This window comes from Pelodiscus sinensis, chromosome 3, assembly GCF_052426305.1.
Source record: "Pelodiscus sinensis isolate ZL-2025 chromosome 3, ASM5242630v1, whole genome shotgun sequence".
NCBI lineage: Eukaryota > Metazoa > Chordata > Testudines > Trionychidae > Pelodiscus > Pelodiscus sinensis.
The window spans coordinates 169,533,979-169,554,746 of record NC_143054.1 but is presented as its reverse complement, the minus strand read 5'-3'; the positions used below and the strand labels follow the sequence as shown (position 1 = coordinate 169,554,746).

General features: G+C 42.0%; 1 protein-coding gene across 3 annotated transcripts in view; it reads right to left on the bottom strand.

Moving 5' to 3' along the window:
• The window catches only part of THADA (THADA armadillo repeat containing), a 281,980-nt gene that overhangs the window by 209,877 nt on the left and 51,335 nt on the right, over window positions 1–20,768 (bottom strand). For all 3 annotated transcript variants that reach the window (XM_075925431.2, XM_075925430.2, XM_089777509.1), the window contains 4 exons: window positions 15,800–15,932; window positions 13,907–14,020; window positions 11,496–11,618; window positions 9,322–9,413 (listed from right to left, as the gene is read on the bottom strand). In XM_075925431.2, coding sequence (XP_075781546.2) covers window positions 9,322–9,413; window positions 11,496–11,618; window positions 13,907–14,020; window positions 15,800–15,932 — 462 coding nt within the window. The remainder of the gene's footprint in view (window positions 1–9,321; window positions 9,414–11,495; window positions 11,619–13,906; window positions 14,021–15,799; window positions 15,933–20,768) is intronic.

The following is a 20,768-nucleotide window of genomic DNA, read 5'->3' as shown; positions in this document are numbered from 1 at the left end:
GAAGAGGAGAAACAGGCTACCAGCATACTGGGGTGCATTAACAGGAGCTTTGCCAACAGATCTAGGGAAGTGATTATTTCCCTTTATTGGGTACTGGAGAGGCCACATCTGGAGTACTGCATCCAATTCTAGGCCTCTCCTTACAGAAAGGATGTGGACACATTGGAGAAAGTCCAGTAGAGGGCAACAAAAATGATTAGGGGGCAAGCGCACATGAGTTACTAAGCTTCAGGGAGTAGTCGAGTTAGCCTATAAAGTGCTACCAGACCATTTGTTGTGTTTTAAGTTTATCCTGTACAGACTAACAAAACATGTAGATGGTATCATGAGCTTTCATGGGCACAGGATGGGGAAGCACTGGAATGGATTACCTAGGGAGGTGGTGGAATCTCCAACCCTAGAGGTTTTTAAGTCCCAATTTGACAAAGCTTTGGCTGGGATGATTTAGTTGGCATTGGTCCTGTTTTTAGCAAGGGTTAGACTCCATGACTTTCTGAGGTGTCTATCAACCTCATGATTCTATGACCCAGTATGTGTGTCTACAGCCACTCCCTGCCCTCTTGAAATGGTGCTTCCCCCCCCCCCCGACACCCAGCCACTTGCCCTCAGACTCCCTAGGCCCCTGCTCTGAGCCCCCCAAACCTCTGCCCTGAGCCTCTATTCACCCCCAACAAATTCCTGCACCCCACCACCCAATCCCAACATCCCTCACAGTAACTCCCTGCCCTGAGCCCATTCTCAACGCCCCCAAGCTCCTGTCCTGACTCCTGCACCTCATATCCATACCTCCTACCCTGAGGCCCCCCCTCTACATTCCACCGCACAGTTCACTTTTTTACAGGTACTATCATATCGCCCCCACCACCCCCAGCTCTGAGTCCCTCTTTCTCCCCCCCCCCCCCGGGGGTCTCAAGTTACAAGAGAGCCCACTAGAAACTTAAGTTACTTTCACCCCCTTCCTGTTCCTGACAAGAAGCAGAGTTCAGGGCTTGCAAACCTCTGTGCCCTGATTCTGCTCCTGGGCTGGAGGCTGAGTGAGTGGAACAGGGTAAGCCCCAGCACCCCAATCCTGCTCCCCACTGGGAACACTGGGCGGGTGGAGCAGCACAAGCCCAGTACCCCAACCCCAGACCCCTGCTGGAGCACCAGATAAGGGTGTTACAAGGAGGAGAGAGAAAAATTGTTCTCCTTGGCCTCTGAGGATAGGACAAGAAGCAATGGGCTTAAACTTCAGCAAGGGAGGTTTAGGTTGACCATTAAGAAAAACTTCCTAACTGTCAGGGTACTTAAACACTGGAGTAAATTGCTTAGGGAGGTTGTGGAATCTCCAACACTGGAGATATTTAAGAGCAGGTTAGACAGATATCTGTCAAGGATGATCTAGACCAGTGTTTCCCAATTTTATTTGGCCTCGGAACACTTTTAAACTCAAAAGAATTTTGTTGAACCCCTAATAGCAGTCTTATATATGGAGCTGAAAAAGTAGACCCCAAATAAGTAAGGATAATAATAAACAAATGCTAAACAAGGTCATGAGATCAACATAAATGAAAATTGTTTTCAATAAAATTCATAAATGCTTAATATTAATTATTATTTTTTAAATAATAACATGATATTGTAATGGAATTTTCTCGCGGAATCCTTATTTTCACTTCATGGAACCCTGGGGCTCCCCGGAACACCATTTGGGAAACACTGATCTAAACAATGCTTGGTCCTGCCATGAGGGCAGGGGACTGGACTTGATGCCCCCGCTTCCTTGTCAGGAAGGACCTGGAAGGCAGAGCAAGGGGGTGCAAAGTATGTGGAGAGTACAGGGCACATTTTTATGGGGGCTTCCGTTTTTCCAGTGGGCCCTAGCCAAAGCATCTATCTCTCCTCCTCTTCCAAGGCCAGCTGGGGGGAGGTAGGCAGCCCCATTGCTCCTATTCCCCCCAGTGACCCACTCATTCAAAGTTGGGACACTCATTTGTCCTATTCTGGGTATGTCATTGGTATATTTCACAATATTTTTAAATCTTTTCTCTTCAACTTAACATACTCTTTCACATAATGAAATCTTGATGCTAAATACTACAAGATCAAACATTTGCTTAGAATAAATTGTCATCTGTAGCAATTCTATAAGGAAAAAAAGGAATTCATACTTATGCAGAAATTAATAATGCCAGAGTGCTTGAAAATGTGTAGATTAAGCAAATTTAAACTCTATTTTGATTGCATAAGGGAAAACCAGAAGGCAGTCATTTAATTAACTGTGAAGAGCAAATCTCTGGCCTGTCTTGTAAGTGGTCAATGCAAGGGGCTTCTCCCTGCCATGGGAGGGAGGATTCTGCCTAATAGTATTTTGAGACTAAGGGCATCTCTATGATACCATCCGGATCAACAGGAAAGCCTTGATCCAGCAGGGGTCAATTTATCGCGTCTATAGACCTGATAAATCAACTATCGATTGCTCTCAGAATGGGAAGTCCAAGGGCAGTCGATGGCAGTAGATAGATCTAAGAATGTGAGCTTCAGCTATGTTATTCATGTAGCTGAGGTTGCATTAATTCGATTGCTCTCCCCTGGTAATGTAGACCGGCCCTAAGTGAGCAGTGAAGCTAACCCATACAGCAGTGCTCCATGGTCCCAACAGGGAGTGGTCAGTTGTTTGTAAAGCACAGCTAACATTCCCATTCACCGCTCACCACCCTGCTATACACAACCTAGGTAACCTAGCAATTACCACTCTGCTTCAGACAGTCTTCAAACATTATGGCACTTCATTCTCACGTCTCAGATTTTACCTCACTTTTTCTACCAATATTTTTTCAGATCATCAGTTTCCTTTATTTATGCTAACATTAACACTATATTACGGTAGTGCAAGGTTGAGCAAATACCGGCCCACGGGCTGAATCTGGTACCCCAGGGTTAGCTCCTGGTACGGTTGCATGTAGGGACAATCACAGTTCCTGTTGGCTGTTGATTGCCGTTCTTGGCCAACAAGAGCAACGGGAAGCAGTGTCCTGTTCTACGTCGCTTCCCAACGCTCCCACTGACCAGGAACGGCGATCTGCGGTCAAAAGGAGTTGCAATCACTGATACCTGTAGCCATGCAAGTAAATATAATGGTGGCAGCCCGCCAGGAGCTAACCCTGGTGAACTGCAGCTGTGTTACTGTCCACTCCTGGGGTAGTGGCTAAGGACCCGCTCACTAGACACTCTATAAACATGGAAAAGATGACACTCCTTGCCTTGAAGAGCTTATAATCTAAACAGAGAAGCCTAAGGGTGGTGGTATGGATAGAAGAAAAGCTGTTCAAGCAATGGAATGGAGTCGCAGATGTGGAGAAGAGTCGTTGGGAATTTTTCAAATAAGGCTGGCTGTTTGTGTGTTCACAAACTCTGCTCAACACCAAGGGGCACAGCTTGAGTGTGGAATGTGATGAGTTCTGTGCTACTAACAATTTCTGCCCTTGGGGCAGGGAGTTTCTTTATAAACAGAGGCAGGCTGATTAAGATAATAAAAGGGCTGTTATTAAACTAAATTAAGGATCATTAGATGATCCTGGAAGCATTCCCAGGCACTTCAGTTAAAAGATAGGAAACAAATGGTAGGAATAAATCGTCCATTTCTAGAATGGAGAAAGTTAGTGGTGTCCCCCAGGGGCTTGTACTGGGACAGTGCTGTTCAACTTATTCATAAATAACGTGGTAATCAATAAGGTTGCAAAGTTTGCAGATCATATGAAATTACTCAAGATAATTAAGTCCAAAGCAACCTGCAAAGAGTTATAAAGGGGGTCTCACAAAACTGAGTGTCATGGAAACAAAAAAGCAGATGAATTTCTATGTTAAATGAAAGACATGCACATGGCAAAATATAAATCTCAACTAGACATGCAAAATGGTGGCCTCTAAATTAGTTGTTACCCAGCAAGAAAGCTCTTGGAGTCAGTACTGCAAATACAGAAGCATCCTTCTCACTGTGCCACCGTGAACTCAGAAATTACCTGTTGTCAACAATGGGACAGATGCAACTGAATAATGTAGCTGTCCTTAATGTGCTTCAATACAATACCAGAAAATCTAGATGTAAATAAGATTGCTGACAGTTTCACCCAGAAAGCTATGGTGTCTAAACTGGGACATCAGTGAAGACAGCTTGTGGGTGACTGAAATAATTTAAATATACTGTAATTTGTGTCAATGTAATTATGTAGTTCATAGCAATTGTATCATTAAAACAGTAAAGACACCAATGACAGACACATTCAATAAGTAAAATATGAAAGAAAGAAATATAAATATATGCTGAAAATAACCACCCCCAACACTTGCAGAGTGCCTTCCACCCAACATATGCACCTCTTCCATAGCACCCACTGGAAAAAACAAAAAAGTCAGCATCTATGTGTTTGTTTGTAAAATGCCTAATTAAACAGAGAGACCCCGACCAACCCAAAACAGCCAATAGCACAGCAACTACAGTATTCTCTGGGAGTGGGTAAACCCAGATCCAAGTCCTGGCTCTTCCTGACACAGAAAGTAGAGTAAGTAGTAAAACAGAAGCACAGACTTGACACTCAGAAATTCAGGTTATTTTGAGTATACATAGTGTTTCTATACTAAACTTAACTAGAACAAAGCAAAAATAAGCTAATATTATTTGACTGTTACCTTAAAAACCCAACTTTTTCGGTGTTCCAGGTTAAATTTCTACCTGCTCAACATACATATTATTGCTGCAAATGCATTTCTGATGTATTTTCATGTGTATTCTACAATATACACAATACAAAATTATTTTATAAGTGGGATTTTTCAATAAACATTTTTTAGTTTATTAAATTGGCATAGTAAGACAGCAACAATACAGCACCATTGTATTACCACTATTAGTTCCACCGGAGTTAACAAAAAATTAAGAGCATTTCCTGATAACTGTACAGGTATGCAGGAGACCTTTGCGATTCATGGAAACATTATTTGTGGTTTCATGTATTCGTGGTTCTTCTGTCCCGGCAGGGGTGGGAGAATCAGCGAGGGCCAGGAAATGTGTTGAGTTCCCCACGGCTGCCCAGAACTATGGTGAGTTCCCTGCAGCTCCAGGGAGCTGTGGTAAGTTCCCCATGGCCTCTGGTCCCCACAGTGAGTTCAGGAGCCATGGTTCGCCACGGCACACAGTATTTGCAAATTTCAGAAATGCATCCACAGTGAATGGTGTGGGTTTCCTGTACTGTTTTACCCCTCGGTGTACTTTGATAACAAAGGTAATACACAGGTACTTCAATACAGGCTGCTAAATCCATATTTCGGCACCTAAAGAAGCACCCTAATTTCTTGAAGTCCTAAATGTGCATAGCTCCCAATAAAGAAACAAGACTTCTGGTGCTCAACACATCTGAAAACTAGACTAACTGTAATTTAGTGTCTAATTTATATATGAAATTTTAACATTTTAGGTGAAAAACTGTCAAAAATTTAAACTGAAGATTATTTGGCTTTAATATAAAGATTTTTTTCCAGTAAAACAGTGGACATACTGGAAAATATATGGAAGGACAGAAAAACTGCATGTGTAACCCTACTGTAATTGTGTAATTGCAGTTACGGTGACTATTATATGATAATATATGCAACATTAGCGACACCTAGTGGCATTTATAATTACAAAAAATGATGCAACTGCTGAAGAATAATCATTTAAAACATTAGATGAAATTAGCTTCATTCATTACTGGCAAATATTCAAAATAAGTTAGCAAAACAAACCATTTTCTTATAAACTGACAAGAAGTTGAAAGCTAGTCAAATTAAAGAACAAAAAATGAAAGCAGATTCAGGTCACATACCTGCCTGAGGCCCTGCCAATTTTCATGGTTCTACACTCATTTCCTCTTCTACTATACAGCCTTTTTTCCTCTCTCATCAGACTATGCAAGGGAAATAATAAAACTGACTACATCTAAAGTCCTGTCAAATGCACAAAATAAACAATCCGAAAAGACAGAAAAAATATTTTCTACTCTAATCTTTTAGTTATAATAATCAGTGGGTGTGTTACTTTAACAGAAAACAAAGACATTTCAGAAAGAAATGCAATTAAAGTTGACAGCATCCATTTAACATATATATTAAAATACTCCTACATGAAAAGAACACTGAGGTTGAAGAATCAAGCACTTAGAAGCATGAAAATGACAGAACTATGGAAATGACAACTAAGTTTGTCTTTAGAAGCTACCACCGACAAATACCAACATGCAACTTCATGAAAGATACACTCTGTTGCAAAACCTGAAGAGACTTCAGACAATCTTGTAACAACAGAACACCACATCTGACTCTCACACTTGTCCTTACTGAATTGCATCTTGTTGAATTTAGACAAATTCTCCAATTTGACAAAGATCCTTTTCAACTCTAATCCTGTCCTCCAAAGTGCTTGTAAGCTCTCCCAATTTCATGTCATCTGCAAATTTTAGAAGCACATTCTCCACTCTATTATCAAAGTCATTAATGAAAGTATTGAATAATACCAGATCCAGCACTGATCCCTGTGGGACCCCAGTAGATACATCCTCCCAGCTTGACTGCATACAGCTGATAAAGTCTTTCAACTAGACATACACTCTCCTACAGTGATTTCAGTTGGACAGTATTTCCCTAATTTGTTTATGAGACTACCTTGCATCAACAACTTAAGTAAAATCAAGATCTCTCATATCTACTGTTTCCCTCCCCATCCCATTCGGTCAGTAACCATGATTACACTTTTTGCAAGACTTCTTTTTGATTTTCAAGTCACTAAAGAACTCCAGATGGAGCTATATTGACTTCCTACTATCCTTCCTATCTTTTTTCGCATCAAGATAATTTGCAGTTGTGCCTTTAATATCCTCTCCTCAAGAAACTGATAGTTCTTCTGAACTCCTCTAACTTTACATTTTCTTCTGGGGCCTTTACCTAGGACAGGGGCGGGCAATAATTTTTGCCCGGGGCCACTTCAAAGATTTTTGAAGTAGCCCCAGGCCACTCCGGAAGGGGCAGGGCCTAAACAGGAAGGGGTGGGGGCTAAATGGGGAGGGCGTGGCTACCACCCTCAGACCATGATTGGTCTGGTAGTGGGAGAGCCAGTTTGCCCCTCCCTTCCCACTAGGCACCCATGTCCTGGAAGAGGCTTAGCACACTCTCCCGCCCCCAGGCCAATCTGGACCTGGGGGTGGGGGAGCGCACGAAGCCTCCTCCTGCCCTGTGAGAAGCATGTGGCACTTCAAAGTGCCACGGGCTCCTTGCAGGGCCGGGACAGGGCAAAGGAAGCTTCACACAGCTTCCCCACCCCCAAGCCCTGATTGGCGTGGGGGCGGGGGCACGCATGCAAAGCCTCCTCTGTTCTCCCCTCACCCTGTGAGCAGAGCGCGGTACTTCAAAGCGCCACATGCTCCTGGCAGGCCGGGAGGAGGTTTTGCGTGCTCCCCCATCTCCAGGCCTTAATTGGCCCTAACTGGCCTGGGGGCAAGGGAGCAGCAGGGTCTCCGCAGTCAGGATCCAGCCACTTAGCGGGCCCGCAGAGCCCCTTTTGCCCACGCCGACCTAGGAGCTCTCAGAGTCTGCTTTTTGAAGTCCATTGTCCTCATTCTGCTGCTTACTCCTTCCCTTACTTAGGATCTTGAAATACATTACTTCACGATCACTTGCAGCCAAACCATTTTACAACGTCAAATTCAGTACCAATTTAGGGGAAACTCTGTGTTTGGCTTAGGGATGTAAAATCCTATTTAATGAGTTAACCAGTTAAACATATTGTTTAATTGGTTAACTGATTAAAGGGGAGGGCGACTCCAGCCCCGCTGGAGCCAACCCTCATTCTCACAAGGATGGGCAGCCCCCACCTCTGCAGGCAGGGTCTGCTCTAGGTCTATTGGAGCAGCCCCTACCTGCAGCGAGTAAGGGTGCCCTGCAGGCAGGGGCTGCTCCAGTGTCTGGGTCCAAACAGCCCCTGCCTGCGGCTCCTTCATCGCAGGCAGAGGCTGCACCAGAAGGGCCGGAGCAGCTCCTGCCTGCATTGGGCCAGGGCACCCTGTAAGCAGGGGCTGCTCCAGTCCTTTCCATGCTGGGCCCCCTTCAAGGTTGGAGCAGGTGGGGAGCTGCCCCAATCCCTCCACCAGTTAATCAGTTAAACATTCACATCCCTAGTTTGGCTTTATTACTTTGGCAGTAGGTGTCCAGTAGTTAAAGTCCGCATTACTACTGGGTCTTGAGTCCTAGCTAATGCTGTGATTTGTCCTAGAAATGTCTCATCCAGCTTCTCTCCCTGATTTGGTAGTTGATGATAGATCCACAACATTGAAACCTTACCTCCCTTTTAAACCCATTTTATCTTTACTCAGAGACTTTCAACTGGTCTGTGTGTCTCCTGTCTTCAGACATCAGAACAAGTGGATACAGTCTGAATGTATAAAACAACACCTCTTCCCTTTTTATCCTGCCTGTTCCTCCAGAACAAAACTATATTCCTTTATACCTAAATTCCAATTAGGACACCTATCCTACAAAATGATTATGATGCCAATTAGGTCACGGTCAGCAGAGGTGAGATTTGAACACATGATCTCCTCTTTCCCCGTTGTTGCCCCCTCTTTTACTGTCCAACATGAACACAACCATAGTAACTAATTAGAGGTATGGTACTACTCTAATTTTTGGATAGTAATTATGATAGTTCATCTATTTATCATGGATTTTCTGCAATTACAGAGCAACAATAAGCATCAACAACAGCAATACAGAGGTCTGTCATCAGCATATATATCATAACACCCCATGAGCCGCTATGCTAACTGCTTCTAGAGCCAGAACATCCACAGCTTATATCATACACAAAATTAAATTGTTTCACAAGACCAGAAAGAGGAGTCACTGTTTAGTGAAAATAGCAGACATTTCAAAAACGGATAAATTGCCGTTTCCCAGGAGTCATGACACACTGAAAATCCTGGACTCAACTTCTGGTGGATCATTTTGAGGTCTGATCCCAAGGTGTGCGAACAATCTGTAACTCCCATTGCAGTTCTTGAGAGTTGTAGATGCTCAGCATCTTTCAACATCAGGCCCTTTCTGTAAAATTATATTTTATATGAAAATTAGTGTTCACTACATTACAGGAGCTAGTTTTGACTCAAGAGCTTAATTGCTGGCAACACAGCTTAAACGAATCTAGACTTTTTTGTAATATTATTCTTCAGATAAAACTATAAAAGCGAGCAATATTTTCAAATAATTATTGACTAAGGATTTGCAGAAGTAAAGATAGCATGAGATGGACCTTACCTATTTTTTTTTGAATTTTCATCCTTCCCTCTTTTAACCCCAAAAATTCTTGTTATCAGGGTACTAAACAGAAGAGTGGAGGAATTTCTCACCTAATATATCAAGAAACATGCAATAGTTATTAAGCAACTTTCAATCAACACTGTAAACTGGATTTTAAATTCAGATGTAATTTAATTTAGAATTTTTTAAAACAGAAATAGAGCATTTTACATACTAGACTAGACCAAACAATCCTTGATCTAGTATACTACTGAAAGCACATGAAGGTGAAAATAGTTTGCTATACAATACTTAACATGTGAGAAGAACAGACTAATAGTTTAATGCACTTCAGTGCCCTAAAATAGCTTAATGAAAAAAATGTCTAGCTTAATGATTAAACAATCAGAGCTGGGAAGCAAGAAATCTGGCATCCATCCATGATTCTGCTACAAATTTACTTTGTAACTTTGGATAAAATCACTAACCTCTTCCCCATTTCCCTATCTTTAAAATAAGGAAAAGGACATCCACTAGTGCTATAGCGTCCAACCAGTTCACCAGGGTGGCTACTGCTATAGAGAACTAGCCACACACAACCAGCCAAATAGCCATATGTGGCTAGTGGGTTGGACACCACCAGCATTAGAGAACATCTCACAAAACTATGATCTCTCATCCCACACATGAATTTTATCTAAATGGCTTCTTCCACACTGCTACTCTTCAATTTTGCTAGTGACACTTTAGGGCAGTGGTCTCCAACCTTTTTACACCCAAGATCACTTTTTAAATCTCAGAACAGGCGGAGATCTACTGCCCCGCCCCTTCCTTGAAGCCCCGCCTACATTACATGAGGAAATCTAATGTAAATGCAATGTGCAGGTGCGCAGTTCAGAGAAGGCTCAAGAGCTACTCTTGGAGCCCCTGAGATCTACCAGTAGATTGCGATCTACTGGTTGGTGACCACAGCTTTAGGGAGTTCAACTATAGTGTTTTTGTTTTGTTATTTCTGGAACTGATTTTCAATAGCTGGCAGCACACAAGAGATATATGCTATCATAAGGGGCAACTGGAGAGTCTAATAGTTAGCAAATCCTCCTTTCTTTGCCCTTAGGAATTTTCTCTTCAGCACTAGCTGGATGCCGATGCCAGACCCCTGTTTTATGAGGCTAATTGTATGGCTCCTAAGTTCTGCCTTTTCCCAGTCCTCCCTAAAAAGAGATTGTTGTCTGCTTCATGAAATAGGGAGGAAACAGTAAGCCACATGAAACTATATTCCATTCTGCGATAAGTACAGGTATGGAAGACTAGAAATGGTGGCACTGAAGACTCAGGATTTTTATTTCTGAATTTTCTGATTTTCTTTTAGGTTTTTTACTTTTTCCCATTTTATTCCCCCAGCACATACTTGTATCTAAATTTTAACAGACTTCTTTTTTAGAGCACAAGCTTAAGAATATTTACCAAAGTATCCACGATACACTATAGTATCCAAACAATAAAAAAGAGTATTTATTAATTAGCCAAACTGTATATGTGTTCTGTAACATCTAATTTAAGAGTTTCTTAGATAAATATTAAGAAAGACATCTTTCTCAGTCACATTATCTAAAAAGGAATGCTGACTCTGTTTATTCCAGCATCATGGGATTAAGAAAGGAGTGGTTCTCTGCAGAGCTAAGGACAGTCAGTATCCTTCAAATGCGAAGTGCAACATTGATAAAACCTGTCAATAACAGTACAAGAGTTCATGTCCAGGAGTCAGAGACAGCAAGTACCATTAAGAAAGTGAAGCCTTCGGGAATAAACAGTCTGGGAACCATCGGAAAGTTCAGATATATTTTTGAGAGACATTAAGGACAAGGATCAAATTGAAGCCCAGGTTTTCAGTAGGCTAAAGCATTTATTTTTAAGCTATGGCAGGTCATGAGACATTGAACCTTAAAAAGAACATTAAAACAAACCAAAAAAATATATTGATATAACACTGAGACCCAAACTGTAACTTTCCTGTGATTTTTCTCCAGTATTATGCCTTTACAGATCACATTCTGTAATACATATGAATAGTCAGTTCATAAAAATTCTGTCAGTTGTGGAACAATAACTGAAAAATATTACAAATGCCTTGGTTTAGAACTATCACCACGTTTCTCCAACCTAATACAATATATTAAGGATTAACTTACAGCCCAGACAGGGGATGTAAAACCTAAAATTGCTGCTTGTATTCCATCTGCTATAAAAGGCATGATGTTTTCACCAAAGCGGGTATCTCTAAACAAGGCTCTCAGGATATTTAAAGCATGAACCTGAGGGGTGGAAAAAAAAAATCAATATATGTTTTGTAACATATGATGCTTTACTGGAAAAGTCTTCAAATTACATGCTTTAGCTATAGACATGGAGATAAACAAAACCATGCATTTACCACTTAATTTCCACTTTACATTCTATTCAATATATCACAATTAAAAATAAAAGCAATAATATCCCTGCAATGTACTTTGAAAATCACAGTCATAATAAAAAAAGTGGATAAATGATTCACTTTTCTACCTACCACCGATTTTATCAAGTATTGAGATTCTTAGATGAAAGAAAATAAAGATATAAACATTAAAAATGTAAACAGCAGCAAACACATGAAGAACTTGACTTAGTTGGGATTGGCCCTGCCTTGGGTAGGAGGCTGGACTTGATGACCTCCTGAGGTCTCTTCCAGCTCTATGATTTTAACTGGGAATCTTTAACACAGCTAGTAAAGTTGCAATGTCTAGCAATCTATCCTGGATGAATAAATGCTGAAACTTCTGTACTGCAGGTAAAATAAATCCATCAAAGTGGCATTTTTTTCTTCAGTTACCATAGAGAAAACAATTTTCAAAAATTTTCAGGGTTAACTGAAGCATCAAACTTTGTAAGTAAAGTCAATTTGATCATCCTTTTCTGAGTTTCAGTTACATCATGCTGAAATTTGTCAACCAAGGAAGAAAACAATTAGACGCATTTTGAGGATGTCCCACTGACTCCGGGCTGCACACGGTGTGCCAGCTTTGAAATGTACAAGAGTTAGGGTTGCCAGATGTCCAGTTTTCACCCAGACAGTCCAGTAATTGCGTCTTCTGTATGGTTAAAAAACCCCAGAAAATACCAGTATTTTCTGTTTTTCTCAGGTGGAAGGTCGGCGGGGACATTTTTCCCCTGATGCATCTGGCAGGGGTGGGGAGCACAGGAATTTAAAGGTGCAGTGATGCTTTTTTGGGGGCAGAGCTCAAAAAGTTTGGTCTTCTGTTTGTTTTTTTCCCCCCGCCATGTTCGGGATTTTTTGTGAAGGTATCTGGGCAATCCTAACGGGGGCTTTTGTGCATTTCAAAGCGGCAGTGCAGCATGGAGCCCAGGGTCAGCAACTAGTCCTTCAGGAATATATTGCCTAGGGAGATTGTGGGATATCCATCATTGGAGATTTTTAAGAGCAGGTCAGTCAAATACCTGTCAGGAATGGTCTAGATAATACTTAGTCCTAACATGAGTGCAGGGGACTGGTCAAATGACCTCTCCAGGTCCCTTCCAGTCCTATAAGTCTATGATGCCTACCCATGGTTCACTGCACTCTGCACTGATACAAGCAGTCTTGGTGAGTGTGTGTGTGTGTGTGTGTGTGTGTGTGTACACACAATCACAATCAAAAAAGAGCTAAGTATGCACGTGCACAAGCAATGTTTTAAACACAGGAGCTGTATGTTAACAATGGAAGTTTATAGTATAGAACATGGCCTCAGAGATGAGACAAAACACACACAAAAAGCCAACAGAAAACAGGTATTTATGAAAAAACTTGACAATGTTAAATTAAGATTAATATACAGGCTCTCAGCATATATTGTATTCTCTTTTACCTCACAAGCTCTTCAGCTGGTGGCAATCACTGAAATTGACTTTGATGGACCCACATAAATTTGTACCAGTTGGCACAGTAATTAAATATTACAAACACTGATGTTAGCTGAGCAAGATTTGTAGTAAGCTAAAAAGTTTTTAACATACTGCTACTGTAATATTCAAAAATAACTATGTTTGATTTTAAACTAGACCAGTTAGTTTTAAAATTTACAAATATAAGTTTATGTATGAAGATTTGTTCAGTATGAACAAGTCATTTTTCAATTGCATTGTCATTATTGTTCCATACTACACACTGAATAGAACTATCATGTATTTACTCTGAATAGGAGTTTGCTTCATAAAAATATGTGTTATGGAGTATTACAAAGCAATAATTTTAATAAAAGGTACTTAGTATATTGTAACCCACTTGAAGGGGGACTGAAGTATCAAATCACTGAATGAGTCAGAATATAATATTTAGGATTTTTGTTCAGTACATGTCTCATTCATTTGCATTAAAAGTCCGATAACGCCACAACTTCTGGATGCATCAAGAAATTCAACTTTAGCATGTTTGTAGATTATAAAAATAGATAAAGTTCATTTTTTTTTAAACACTTGCTGTGTTTATAAAACTAGATATGCTTTAAATGGTTGACAGAGGACTTTGAGAACTTTGTTTCCTAACACCCTTATATGTTTTACTTCTCACCTGAGGAATTATGTTTGGTGATTCATTCACTTGTACAGCCAAAGATATTAACTCATTCATTGTCATTTTCAGTAAGTTTGTTTTACTCTTCTTTGGTTCCGAAGCCAACAAAGCCTAAAGGCAGGGTAAAAAGTTGTAAGTTATTCATAATTTCTAGTTATCAACTTCTAGTTCTACCCAGTTACCATCGCTCTCTCTCTCTCACACAGATCTAAGATATTGCAACAGAGCCTCTGACCACTCTTGAGCATCATAGGGAAACTTGCACAACAGTTTCAATTTTAATCCTGTTTTGCTTTGATTTGAAAAAAATACATGACTAGGGCTGGTTGGAAAATAATGCCATTCCACACAGACATTTAAGATTCTGAAAACGGTTTTGCTCCCATGCGCAAGAAAATAAGACCTTTTGAAATTTTTCATAAAAAGAGAGACACAGTCAGTCACACACCTTCTCCCTCTGGAATGATCATCTAGTAAGCAATTATGACAAGAACCAAAAAAGTCAGAAAATGCATCAGTTAAGATTGTAATAGCAACAATAACTAGCAAGCCCCATAGCCAGTCTATCTGTATTTCCTGCTGGAGCTATGCTACTTTGTATAAATAAACAACTACTCATTGACCACAGATTTGCATGGAATGTAGAAGACCCATGTTCAACTAACTGCTTTGAATAAGGAAAAGCAAAGACTGGAACTGTGATCTCCACATCCTAATTGAGTGCCCTATCTTCCAGCCTACTAGCTAGCTATTGTGTGGTGGGGTATCTTGGTTGGTCAGTTGGTCTTATTTCTTCCCCACTCCCAGCTCCATCCCTCACTTCCCAAAATGAAATGCCACAATAGAATTTTTCAACAGAAAAAGCATGGTTGAAAAATTTTCAACCAGATCTATCTGAAATCATTTGAGTTTGTATTAAAGAATATTTTTCAATTTTTCAATCACTGAGGTGATTTAAGCAGATGTATGCATACAATTAGTTTTGTTGATGAAAGTGCTTACAACTATCTCCATCAATCTGAGCTGAATTTGAAACAGAAACAAAAGGAGAAAGACTCTAAAAGCTTGCAAACAATTCCCAACACCATACAGACTCCCTCAATCATTCTTTTTTCACAAAAAATCAGCGTTAATAGTAAAGCAATTACTCAGTGATAAATCAGTTATTGTCACTGTACAAGCTGGAATATTTTACACAAAGGAAGAAAAATGAAAAAACCCAACATTTTTCCTCCCCTCTCCGAACTTTGACCCATCTTCTGAAAGCCAAAATTTCGACATTGCTGAATTGCTCAACTCACCATATTTTGTTATATGAAACAAAAAAAGTCATCACAAAATGTACAAATGTAAATTAGAAACATAAGAACAAAGGTTCTTGGACTCATATGTCCCAATTACAAATATAATCTATCAAATACTGTAGCAAAGGGAAATTCTTCTGTGTGAGTGTCACTTAATTGTTATTCAGCTCTGAAACGGAACACTCAAGTGACACAGGCATATTCTTCCCAATGCAACAGCTATATTTACAATCTCTAAATTATTACACATTTGACAGATACCACATTAAAACCACAAATCTCATGTACTTTCCTCATCCAGAAATGCTAGTCAAGAGATCCACATCTCGGGGTGAATTATACTTCCATTTTGTAATCCTAATTTGCATGAACGTAAACTAGAACAAAATCTGACCCCCTGCCTGCATCTATGTTGATAAAATATCAAGAAGGGGCATAATTTGACCCAAAATGGGTGAAATCAGTAAAAACACAAGTCAATCTCACAAACTCATTAATGCTTTTTAGGGATTTATATACCTCACAATGATGTGACAATAAAATGAAAGAAGCCATATGGAGTTAGAGGTGTAATGTTAGTAGGTACCTGTATGTAGAATGGAATTCCAGCACTGCGTCTAGTTGCACATAGTTTAGAAGAAGGATCACAAGATTTAATTTCTTCTAAAACACCGTACAACCATTGCTGTGGCAGTGTACGTAGACTCTCATTAGTACATCTAAGAGACAAAAATAAGCATACATTAGTTTTTAAGATAAATAAGTTCAAACAAAATTAAACAGATAATAAAATCCCCTACTGCTGTTGCAGATAATGCTATTTACCTAAATTAACTAAGGCCATTTTTTTCTTAATGTGTAGGATTGATTTGACTTGCACCAATGCTGGGAGAAATATGTAACATTTTGGAAAATGGAAATACACATATGCCTTATATATTTGGGGATTCTAACATTCAGGAACATGTAACAGATTAACTATGGGAGTTGCGTCCAGGCTAATGAAAACAAAATTAGAGACACCAAAATACATCTGTTATTAAACGTGGGCTATGCAATATTAAATAGCAATTACAATATTTTAAAATCTTGAAGAGATTGTCGTTTTAAGTCAAAGAACACATTTTTGCAGAGCAGAAATAGAGGTGCCACACAAAAGTAGTAGCCTACAACGTGAATCTGTTTGACTCAGCAAGTTTCCTCAGGGAATGTTATAGGAAGCAAAGACTGGATCAGGCGCTCCCACCAACATTTCAAAGGGCTGTACAGTCATTTCTGGCTCAAGAAAAGGCATCGTCCTTTCTCATTTTGAAGTGACTAACCCTATTAGCGTCCCTCTCCAGTACAGCTCCCGTACTCTTCCCTATCAGGAAAGTAGCCAACCCTTGCGCAAAGCCATGAAGGGGAAGGGAATGAAGTTTCCCCAGGCCTTTCCCTTGTAACCTGTGCAGATTTATGGGGCTAGCCATAATTAGGCCAATAGCCTTTTCTTAGACTCCACCATTTAGTAATAGTTTCTACCAATATTTATATAAACTTACTCACAAAAAACACCAGAACTCTTCACTAAGGTGGCACTAAAACTGCTGCCCTCTCAACAGTGCCTTTCACTTCTCAACACCTTCCAGAATATGGGACTTCAAAAAGATGGTTACCTTTCGTCACCGATGTCCTTTGAGAGGTGTTGCTCATGTTGATTCCAATTTAGAAGTGTGCACTTTTTACCTTAGCAGGAAATGTTACCTTAGCAGGATACCATAGGTCAGCAGTGGAGATGCCCTAGAGTGATGCCAGTATGGCTAAGTATACAGGCAGTCCCCAGGTTACGTACAAGATAGGGACTGTAGGTTTGTTCTTAAGTTGAATTTGTATGTAAGTCGGAACTGGTACATATTGTAGGGGAAACTCTAGCCAAACATTTCTCCAGAGCTCAGTTTTATTCTCCCACACCTCACTTCCCTCAGTCCTTTATTCTCAAGCTGATGTGTCTGCTGAGAAAAGCTGCTCCGCATCTCCCTGGTCTGCTCGGGAGGGGTGCTAGCTTCGCGTCTCCCTGGTCTGCTGGGGGGAAGCAGCTAGTGCAGGGTTGCCTCACCCCGTTTGTAAGTAGGGATCCGATGTAAGTCGGATCCATGTAACCCGGGGACTGCCTGTATAGCACCCTGCCGACTGCCCCTCCCTCAGTTCCTTCTTGCTGCAAGTGACTCCAATGGAGGGGAAGTGAGAGGGTTTTGGAATAAACAAGAGCAACATCAAGAACACCAGTTATAAACGGTAACCGTCTTGTCTTCGAGTGATTGCTCATGTGCATTCCATTTTAGGGGATTCCCAAGTTGCTATCTGGTGGAGGGGTCAGAGATCACTGATCTGCAGTTTGAAACACTGCCCTTCTAAACACAGCATCCTCCCTAGCCTGACTTGGATGGCATAGTGGGACGTAAACGTGTATACCAAGGACTACATGGCCACTCAACAAATATCTTGGAAGGGGACATGAGCAAGGAAAACCATTGATGAGGCCTGCGCCTGGGTCAAATGGACCAATAATTGAGGGGCTGGCACCTTTGCTAAGTCATAAGTAGTACCAATACACACAGTGATCCAGGAGGATATCCTCCAGGCAATAACAGGTAGCACCTTCATCCTCTCTGCTACGGCAACAAACAATTGATTAGACTTCCTGAACAGCTTAGCACTTTCAAGGTAAATGGCTAAGGCACACCTGATATCCAAGGAATGTAGGGATCTGCTAGGGGTAAGGTGAGGTTTAGGATGAAACACTGGTAGGAAAATATCTTGAGACACACGAAAATGGGAGGAATGAAGGACAGGGACTCAACTGAACCTTACCTTTAAAGAAAACAATATAAAGGGGTTCTAAAGGTCGGGATGCAGCAACGTGCTGCAGCTATGGGACAAGAAGTCCAGGAGCAAGGGGAGGAGAATGGGAGGCACCACTGAGAGCTAGTGCAGCCTTATATGCCAATGTTGCCTAAGCCAGGCAGGTGCTATGAGAATGAGGTCCACACTGTCTTCACAAACCTCCATCAGCACCCTGTGAATTAAAGGGAAGGGGGGAAGACAAGTACAGGAGACCCCTCCCAAGTGCTTCCTCTAGGGAGCTCTTCCTGCTGCTGGGATAGGAACAGAAGGCCCAGGACTTCCTGTTTACCCTTGTGGCAAAGACATCCAAACAGGGATGACCCCATCTCTGGAAAAACCATTGCACAACTTCCCACCTGAGGGACCACTCATGAGTTTGAAACAAGCGGCTGAGGTTGTTCATCAGAGTTCTGAGACCCCAGCTGGTAAGACACCAGCAAGTGCGTCTTGTTGTGCATGCACAACTCCCTTACAGGAATTGCTTCCTTGCACAGGGGAGTAAAGCGAGAACCATTTACTGTTGATATAAAACCAGACACACTGTTGATGTGAACCAAGACACACTTTCCCCTGATTTTGCCCAAAAAGGCTAATCTCACAGCCCTGAGTTCCTTTATATTAATGTTCATGGCATGTTCTGCCTGCGACCAGATGCCCTGAGACCACCCAAATGCACTCTCCACCCCAAGTCTGAGGCTCTGGTTACTAAAGTCAGGGTGGGCTGAGGGGAGTAGAATGGAACCCCTTGGCACACATTCAGAGGGTCTAGCCACCACATTCAGAGGGTCCAGCACATATCACTGATGGTGGGACGGTTAACACTGTCCACAAGGTGATGAAACCGCTTGTACACGCTGGCTAACGACATTTGTAGCAGACGGAGACAGAGCCTAGAAAAGGAAACCACGTGGGTACAGGAAACCATGTGCCCCAACACCCTTAGGCGGGTCCTGGCCATTGCAACAAGGTGGGCCTCCAGACTGCACCAGTGGCCCCTCCGAAGATGTGAGGTCACCAGGATAACACCGCCTTGTACAGGAACCCTCCTGGTACTGATGCCAAAGCAAATCATCTCTCCCGAATAGTGCCACTGGGAAAGACTCCACCTTTTCAGAAGTCCTCACCACACTGGTGCTGAGGTGAACAGTCCCAACTCCATGAATGGTGCTGAGGCGAAAGTGACCTTCTTAACATGGGAGGCTTCTCCCTTAACTGCACTTGGCCCGGTATTGGGAACGGTGCTGGACGGACCAGAGAAGACTTCCTCGGTGACACTGACTGGCCCAACATTAGCTCAATCAGATCACATGCTGCTTCATATTCCTGGGATAGGAAGCCCACCTGCACCAGATTCGACGGGACCAGCAGAGGTGCCGGAGTCAACAGATGGGCTGTTTCGAAGGGTGCTCCAACTCTGGACATGACCCTTTACGCTTTTTAGCTTTCAAAATGTGAGACTGGCCTAGGAATGTTAAATATCAGTTAACTGAATAGTTGAGAAACCTCATGAATTCTTATTGGTGAGTCAACTATTCTATAGACTCCAGAAGAGGGGCCAGCAGCCGCTGTATTAGAGGCAGCAGTGCAGGGTGTCAGGCAGGAGCTGGTTCATGAGAGGAGCCAATTTAAAAAACAGTTCCCCTTGTGGATCAGCTGCCTGTTGCCCAGTGCTGCTGCCTCTGATAAAGAGGCAGCAGTGTGGGGTGGCAGCAGCCCCCATCTAAGTTGGATCTGAGTTCCCGGACTCAGCACAAGCTGGAATTGAGCTCAGCTGCCTGCCTAGCTCCTGATACACTTTAAATTCAGAGCCTCAGCAGAAGTAGGTTTTGGACCCAGTGTGAGCCAGAACTGAGCTACACTGCTGGCCAGCCTGCCAAGAAACTTACTGTCAAGCATGGGGGAGGGAAATGCATGTCATCTATAGCATTAACCTATAAGCTTTTGCTTATCAGTTAATCGACTAGACTATCACTTCCCTAGATAGGTGGGAGAGAGGCCAATGTCTCTTTTTCTGCACCAGAGAATGGGATTATTGTCAGGAACTAGTCTTTGGCTAATGTCAGTGCTGGGATGGCTTGTTTAACTCTTTACACAGGGCTGGCATGCTCTGCACCCAATGTCAGTGCTCTGCGCAACGAAGCTGCGAATGCCAGCCCCGTAGTATGCGGTGCCAGATGGAGATCCAGGGAAGCCTCCATTAAGAGATTTTGGAATGCTCTCTCCCTTTACATTCTTGAAATAAAGGCTCTGCAAATCTTGCACTTATTTGCTAAATGGGCCACTCCCAAACACTTAAGGCAGGAGTGGTGTGGATCACCTGTAGGCATAAACTTCACCTACTGTCTGCACTGCTTGAAGTCAGGGAGCCCAGCCCCCAAGTGTGGAAAAACAACAGGTGTCCCCACAACAAACTTAACACTTAATTGACAACTACTTCACACTTGAAAGAACTGTCTACAATATAAGCTAAGGCAGCGGTAACAACCAGTAGATCAGGATCTACTGGTAGATCTTGGCGCCTCTAACAGGGGATCCCGACTGGTTTGGCCAAGAGGCTATCAAATACTGGCACTTCAGCTGCCCCTCCCCCCACTGCTGTGCATCTCCTGCACTTTGCCTTGGAGCTGCCTCCTCAGGAGCCTCCTGCTTACTGTGCAGGGCAGTGGAGGGTG